The following is an 8,868-nucleotide window of genomic DNA, read 5'->3' on the forward strand; positions in this document are numbered from 1 at the left end:
ACAGAGAGAAAAGACAGAATAAAAAACTGGTCATAAAGAAACAAACTGAGAAACAAGGAAGAGAAGCGAAGAGAGAGAGAGAGAGAGAGAGAGAGAGAGAGAGAGAGAGAGAGAGAGAGAGAGAGAGAGAGAGAGAGAGAGAGAGAAGAAAAAAGATAATACATACAGGGAAACAGGGGAATAAAAGAAAAACTTGGAGACAAAAGAAAGAATAAAAGAGAGACTGAGAGAAGTTAAACAGACATAAAAGACAGAGAATAAAAAGATTGATAATAAAGAGACAATCAGAGTGAGAAAAAGAGAGAAGCAAAGAGAGAGAGAAGAGAAAAGCAGAGAGAGAGAGAGATAAAAAGAGAGAAGAAACATAAGAGAAAAAAATAAAAGAGGGACAGAGAGCAGCAAAACAGAGACAAAAAACAGAATATAAAAATATTGATAATAAATAGAGAGTGAGAAATAAGTGAGATAAGCAAAGAGAGAGAGAGAGAGAGAAAGAGAGAGAAATAAAGAAGAAAAAGATAAAATACTCAGGGAAACAGAGAGAAAAGAAAGATAAGATGACAGATAAATAGAGAAAACATAAGGATGGGGAATAGAAGAAAAAAGACAAAAGAAAGAATAAAAGAGAGACTGAGAGAAGTAAAACAGACATAAAAGACAGAGAATAAAAAGATTGATAATAAAGAGACATTACAATCAGAGTGAGAAACAAGGGAGAGAAACAAAGAGAGAGAGAGAGAGAGAGAGAGAGAGAGAGAGAGAGAGAGAAGCAATAATAAGTCAAAAAGTAGAAAATGGGAGAATTGGAATGGAAATAGAGATGAGATGAGAGTAAAATCGAGATTAAAGGGAGAGAGAGAGAAAAAATAGAGAGAAACAAGAAAGAAAGAAAGAAAGAAAGAAGGAAAGAGTATTATATAAAAGAGAGAGCGAGAAAGAAATTAAGAGATAAAAAAGACAAAATATAGAGAGAAATATACATTATAAATAAGATATGGAAAAAAAACAGTAGCATGAGAGATAACAGACTGAATAAAAGGTGATAAAGAGAAAGTATAAACGGAGAGAGTGAGAAGAAAATGTATAGAATGTTTGAGACGAAGAAAAGAAAAGAGAGAGAGAGACAGGTGAAAGAAGGAAGAAGACAGAGAGAAAAGAGAGAGATATCGAAAATGATAAGTGATAAGGAGAGACAGATATGAGAATAAATTGAGATAAGAAAGAGGGAGAATAAAGGGAGAGAAGCAATGAAAATAAAAGAGAGGGAGGGGCTGAGGTCTGACATCTGCACTTGGCCATAATGTTTTGTGAGGCTGAGTGCAATCAAATCCTCCTCACAGTAATGTTCCAACATCTAGTCTAGGAGTCATGTATTCATTTGTATTGTAGTACATTTTTTTAAACTAGGATATCATTAAAAATGGCTTTATTTCAGTAATTCTGTATAAAATGTAAAATTATATTTATATATTATATAGATGTATTAAACACAGAGTGATCTATTTTAAGCGTTTGTTTCTTTTATTGTTGATGATTATGGATTACAGCCAATGAAAACCCAAAATCAGTGTCTCTGAAAATTAGAATATTATATTATGAGACCAATTGATACTTTTGGCAGTGTGGGCAGTGTGCCAAATCCTGCTGGAAAATGAAATCTGCATCTCCATAAAGGTTGTCAGCAGAGGGAAGCATGACGTGCTGTAAGATTTTGTGGAGATGTGGATTTCATTTTCCAGCAGGATTGGCACACTGCCCACACTGCAAAAAGTACCAATTGGTCCTAAATAATTATAATATTCTAATCATCTGAGACACTGTCTTTTGGATTTTCATATTTTTTTATTCAAGCCATAATCATCAACAATAAAGGAAATAAAAACTTAAATAGATCACTCTGTGTTTAATACATCTATAGAATATATATAGAATTTCACATTTTATACAGAATTACTGAAATAAAGTTTAAACTTTTCAATGATATTCAAATTTTTTAAGAAGCACTAGTATACTGTAGGTAGGTGTCTGTACGTACTTCTGGACACATGGTGAAGTTCTGCAGTTCTCCAGTCTCTATTCCCACACAGCCCCCCGGAGGAACACATCCCCTGCAGGTTAGAAGGTCACAGCGCTGCTTCCTGGATGTCATAAACAGCCTTCCTCCTGCTGAACTTCTCCTCCACCGGGGGCTCCTCTGGTACCGCCGGAGCGTTCCTGCGGTACACCTTCTCCAGAACCCTGCTGGCCTCCCTCAGGGCGTTCTCCGTGCTCCTCTGGCTCGGGTCGGTCCAGGCCTGGCCAGGCTTCTTCTCCTCCTCGGCTGCTGGACCTGCAGTAAAGGATCCGGACCGGCTCTGATCCTCCTCCAGCCGCTGGGTCCTCCTCAGCCTCGGCCGCCTCCTGCAGCCCCCCTCCTGCACATCACATCACACATCACATCCCATCACATCACATCTCATCACATCTCATCACATCTCATCACATCACACATATCACATCACACATAACACATCACATCACACATAACATCACATCACCTCGCATCACCCCACATCACATTGCATTGCATCACATCACACATCACATTGCATCACATCACACATCACATTGCATCTCATCACATCACACATATCACATCACATCACACATAACACATCACATCACATATAACATCACATCACATCACCTCGCATCACCCCACATCACATTGCATTGCATCACATCACACAGCATCACATCACATCACATCACACATTGCATCACATCACATCACATTGCATTGCATCACATCACACATCACATTGCATCACATCACACATCACACATCACATCACATTGCATCACATCACACATCACATTGCATCACATCACACATCACATTGCATCACATCACACATCACATTGCATCACATCACACATCACATTGCATCACATCACACATCACATTGCATCACATCACATTGCATTGCATCACATCACACATCACATTGCATCACATCACACATCACATTGCATCACATCACACATCACATTGCATCACATCACATTGCATTGCATCACATCACATCACATCACACATCACATTGCATCACATCACATTGCATTGCATCACATCACACATCACATTGCATCACATCACACATCACATTGCATCACATCACATCACACATTGCATCACATCACATCACATTGCATTGCATCACATCACACATCACATTGCATCACATCACACATCACATTGCATCACATCACACATCACATTGCATCACATCACACATCACATTGCATCACATCACATCACACTGCATTGCATCACATCACATCACACATCACATTGCATCACATCACATCACACATTGCATCACATCACATTGCATTGCATCACATCACACATCACATTGCATCACATCACACATCACATTGCATCACATCACACATCACATTGCATCACATCACATCACATTGCATTGCATCACATCACATCACACATCACATTGCATCACATCACACATCACATTGCATCACATCACACATCACATTGCATCACATCACACATCACATTGCATCACATCACACATCACATTGCATCACATCACATCACACATCACATCACACGTCATATCACATCACACATCACATCACATCACACAGCCCTGGATCAACATCACAACTCAACCCTGGATCATGGTGAAATTAATCGTTTTTCCATTTTAGACAATAAGAATTGAATTTATAATATGCGGTAATGGTGGAACTACATTTGGAAAAATGAAAGTATTCATTAGAAAATAAATTTTGGGCATATTATACATTAAATAATTTATTTTTAAATAAATAATTTTTTGTTTATTTATTTATTTTTATTAGAACTAAACTGAACTGTCATGAAATTTAAGAACTGAATAAAAGTGGTTTGGAAATATTTTTGCAATTTATTTCTGAATTACCATTGACTGGTAGAACTGTATTCAGAATATTTTGCATTTTTCTTTATTAATATTATTATTGTTATTTTTTGTATTTTAGACAATAAGAACTGAATTTCTAATTGTGTAATGGTGAAAATAAAATGTGGAAACTTTTTGGCATTTTAGACAGGTAAAATTATTTTTTTGACTTTGGAATGGTAGAAATGTCCTTGGGAAACTTATATAGGATATATATAGGAATTTTAGAACTGAATAAAAGTGGTTTGGAAATGTTTTTGCCATTCATTTCTGAATTACGTTTGACTGGTAAAACTGAATTTGGGATAGATTGAAACTGCATTTTAGACTATTAGAAATTATAATATTTTGAAATAGTGAAACTGAATTTTATATATTTTTTGGCATTTTTGAAAGTTAAAAATATTTTTTTTATATATATATATATATATATATATTGGAATTGTACAAATGAGATTAGGAAATGTTTCATGATTTATTTATGATTAATTTTGTTTGGACTTTTTATTTGGTAACCTGGAATGGATTTGTTTTATATTTGTAATAGTTTTGAACTGTTTTTGTAATTCGTTTCTTAATTACCATGGACTTGTAGAACTTAATGTGGGTTATATTATACCGTTAAAATGACTGTTTTGCATTATAGACAGTTTTAACTAAATTAGAAAAAATGTTATAAAATATAAAAAATATTTTTCATTTTATATTATATATATTTTTATAATATTAGTTTATATATTTTGGAACGGTAAAAAATAGCATAGGAAATTTAAAAAGTACTTTATTTTTTTATATATATAATATTGTTTTAGACTTAGGTATTTTAGGTAATTTAGGTATCCTAAATTAAAATCTTTATATTTTAGAAACTTGGAGCTTACGTTTTAATATTTTGAACCAGCAGATTTTTATTTATTTATTTATTTTTTAATTTATTAAAGTCTGAATTTGAACCATTTCTACATAACTTCTCCTGGTTTGGAATGTTTGATCTCAACTGAATTTTACTGCATTTTTAGTGCAATCAGTCTGTTGTTTAAAATAATCAAATTAGGAAAATACATTTCCATGTCATTTGATATATAATTACATTATTGTGCATTGTCAGTATGCACATACAGAATTGCATTTGTTCTCCAATACTTTGCTTTTTTGTAATTAAAACTATAAAAAAAACTAAATACTATAAATACAAATTATAAATGTGTGAAATTTAGATTTTTATCACTCTAGATTAAAATTACATATATTTAAGTAATTTTCAGACAAAATTGTAGTAAAGCAGTGAGTTAAACTCACCTCTGTGTGCCCTGATTGGCCGGTGGTCTGCTGGGCGTGTGCTGATTGGCCGGTGGTTTGCTGGGCTGGTGCTAATTGGCCGGTGGTCTGCTGGGTGTGTGCTGATTGGACGGTAGAGGAGAGATGATCAGATTTAGCAGCAGGAATGTGATTTATCTCTTTATTATCAGCAGCAGCAGCGGGTTGTTTCTCCAGCAGACGGGCGCGGTTGTCTCTCTGCTGGAGTTTGGATGGGTTGATGATGGTGGTCAGTGGAGGACGGGCAGGAGATCTGGCTCTCTCTGACCCACAGGCCTTCACTTTCCTGGGGCCGGACGTCCTGACCTCCTGCTGGACGCTGATCATCTTCAGCCTCTGAGCCTCTTTTACCTGCAGGGGGAGCTCCAGAGGAGCCAGCTTCAGAGGACGCCTGTCATAAAGGAGCTTCACTTAGACTTTAAAAGGCAAAAAAAAATGGTCTTAAGTCTTGTTATGTGACAATTATGAAGTTATTTGTGCAGATTTCATTTTCCAGCAGGATTTGGCACACTGCTCACACTGCCAAAAATACCAATTGGTCTTATATAATATTCTAATTTTCTCTAAGACACTGATTTTTGGGTTTTCATTGTCTGTAATCCATAATCATCAACAATAAAATAAATAAACGCTTAAATTAAATAGATCACTCTGTGTTTAATACATCTGTATAATATATAGAGTTTCACATTTTTAAACTGAATTACTGAAATAAAGTTACTTTTCAATGATATTCTAATATTTTGGATTATACAGTTTTAAGTGCAACAATAGTTCCATTTTTTAAAGCAGTGCCATAGAATTACTTTTACTGGTTTCTATAAAAATACATTTGATTTAAAAGAAACTTAAAATAAATGTAAAGTAAGTGTGATAAAGTATGTGTACAATTTTGGCATTGTAGATTAATACTAAAGTCATCCAAACTATGAAGAAAAGCGTATGGAATAAACAAACCAGAATATGTTTTATATTTTACAGGCATTAAATTATTGTGAATTATGAATGAAACCCTGACATTAAAACATTCTAAATAAAAAAAAAACATTGATTAATGTTGGATTTATTAGCATCAATAGGGTGGATACTTTTAGAATTGGTTTTGAATATTGTGGTAAGTTTTGGGTTTTGGCACATAAAAATTCATTTCTGAAAGTTTGTATTGAATGTTTTATGTTTTATGTTTTGTCAAATAGCTATATAAATGTCATAATAACTCAATAAAAATGTCAAAGACTGATGAATAGGGAAATTATTTGTAATAAATGATCTTGGTAAAATTAATAATTTTTCCATTTTAGACAATTAGAATTGAATTTATAATATGTGGTAATAGTGGAACTACATTTGGAAAAACTAATATACATTAGAAAATGAATTTGGGGCATATTATACAGTTAAAAGTATTTATTTTTTGTTTATTTTTATTTTTTATTATTAGTTTTTTTATTAGAACTAAACTGGACTGTTATGGAATTTAAGAACTGAATAAAAGTGGTTTGGAAATATTTTTGCAATTCATTTCTGAATTTCCATTGACTGGTACAACTGTATTTGGAATATTTTGCATTTTTCTTTATTAATATTATTATTATTATTATTATTATTATTATTATTATTATTATTATTATTATTATTATTATTATTATTATTATTATTATTATTTGTTTGCATTTTAGACGATAAGAACTGAATTTCTAATTTTGTAATGGTGAAAATAAAATGTGGAAAATTTTAGGTAGGTAAAATTATTTTTTTAGACTTTGGAATGGTAGAAATGTCCTTAATGAATGATATTATTGAGAAGTGATCAGAGCACAGACGCTTTACACAGCGTCCGTATGACCGGTGTTGTGCCGAATTCAGCACCCCCTCCAGGAAAAGCACCCCCTCATGGGAGAGGCTGCAGGTGAGATGATTATTTTTCAATATTTCAGCATAGTTTAAATCAATATCTTGCGTATTTCTATTTTTCTAAGTAAAGTTAAAGCCAAGGATACGGTGTGTGTGGTGCTTTTCCTGGCGGGGGTGCTGAATTCGGCACAACACCGGCTCCCCTCGAGCATCTTACTCTGAACCACACACAGCTAATTCACACAGTGGCTTGAATTTTGTAAATTACATATTATGAATTATGTTTTAATCAAATATTGGGTATTGTGGAGTCTCTGAAAATATATTTAGACATGCTATAATGAAGTTGTGGACATGGTGTAATGTTAACTCTATATGAACCTGGGTGGGAGGTTCTCAGCCTCCCTCTCCGGCCCCTCCTCCTCTTCCTCCTCTGTGGGCGGGACGGGTGATGAAGAGTACGGTGAGGGTGAGGATGAGGGTGATGATGAAGGTTTAAGAGGAGATGAGGAGGCAGCAGCAGGTGCTGTGGGCAGATGGAGGACAGGTGTGTGTGAGAGCCGGTTGTTTCTGGACAGCGGGAGAACGCTGGCGTCTACCTGACGCAGGATCATCGCTTTGGCACGACAAGATAACAACAGCGGCTCATCACGACCCATAATGCCCTGCAGCAGAGAGACACACACGTCAATCACCCCGTCACACTCAGATAATACACATTCATACACACAAATGTTCTGCATTGTAGATTAATGCTAAACCATATTTATATAATATTTATTAAACAAAAAAGTGTTAAACAAACTAGAATACGATTTATATTTTACATTCTACAAAAAGTAGCACCTCTTTCTTAGATTAGACAGTTTTACTCATCTCTGCTGGATTTTCTCAGTCAGTTTTATGAGGTAGAGTCTCCTGGAATTCAGGCTTTCAGTTAACAGCTGTGCTGAACTCATCAAGAGTTAATTACTTGAATTTCTTGTATCTTACTAATGTGTTTGAGAGCATCAGTTAAAGTAAAGTAGTGAAGAGGTAGAGTTACAGGTATACAGTGAATAGTGAATATTTGAGAAATGTTCGAATCCAGGTTATAAGAAGCAACAACTACTTAAACTACTCAACTAATGAAAGAAAAATGACTTTATGAAATGAAAATCAGTCAGTCTGAAACATTTCAAGAACTTTAAAAAGGTATCTTCAAGTGCAGTCTCAAAAAAGACTATCAAAATATTATGATGATGAAACTGGCTCTTATGTGCTACTTAGAAGGATTTAATGTATAAAAAATGTTCTGTTTTATTTAACACTTTTCTGTTTATAGATTAATCCAGTATTTCTGTATATTCATGTTTCTGTACAGCAGAGGTCACTAATAGGCGGACCCAGACGTTGTCCAATCCGGACCCAAACCGATAAACTACTGAGAAGGATTTAATTCTGACCGTGTTCATTTAAAGCGGCGGAACGTTTATTGTCTTTATGGTTTACGTGCTTTACAGCGCAGTAAACTCACAGACCAATCACGTGTGCTGTAAGATCACCAAACGCTCTATTCTACCAATCAGATCTGTGCAGATGCGAGAGGGCGGAGCCACACAGGCAAAGCAGGCGGTGAGAAGTCAGAGAATAAAGCGAGAAAAGATGAGAATACAGATGGTGCGCACCAGAAAAAAAAAACATTAAAATACTACAGTTATAAAACATATTAACAGTAATGTAACCTCGCTGTGTTACTTTGAGGAATTAA

The 8,868-nt window shown here is 34.6% G+C and overlaps 1 protein-coding gene across 1 annotated transcript; it reads right to left on the bottom strand.

Annotated features, from left to right (window-relative positions):
- Positions 1–1,832: 1,832 nt before the first annotated feature.
- On the bottom strand, positions 1,833–7,777 carry LOC125799079 (zinc finger homeobox protein 3). Its single transcript, XM_049474912.1, has 3 exons — positions 7,500–7,777; positions 5,247–5,655; positions 1,833–2,414 (listed from the first exon to the last, which is right to left on the bottom strand). The coding sequence occupies exons 1-3, from the start codon at positions 7,775–7,777 to the stop codon at positions 2,124–2,126; spliced, it is 978 nt and encodes a 325-aa protein (XP_049330869.1). The 3' UTR covers positions 1,833–2,123.
- Between the last annotated feature and the right edge of the window lie 1,091 nt (positions 7,778–8,868).

The sequence above is a fragment of the Astyanax mexicanus genome, chromosome 2 (assembly GCF_023375975.1).
Source record: "Astyanax mexicanus isolate ESR-SI-001 chromosome 2, AstMex3_surface, whole genome shotgun sequence".
In the NCBI taxonomy this organism is placed as follows: domain Eukaryota; kingdom Metazoa; phylum Chordata; class Actinopteri; order Characiformes; family Acestrorhamphidae; genus Astyanax; species Astyanax mexicanus.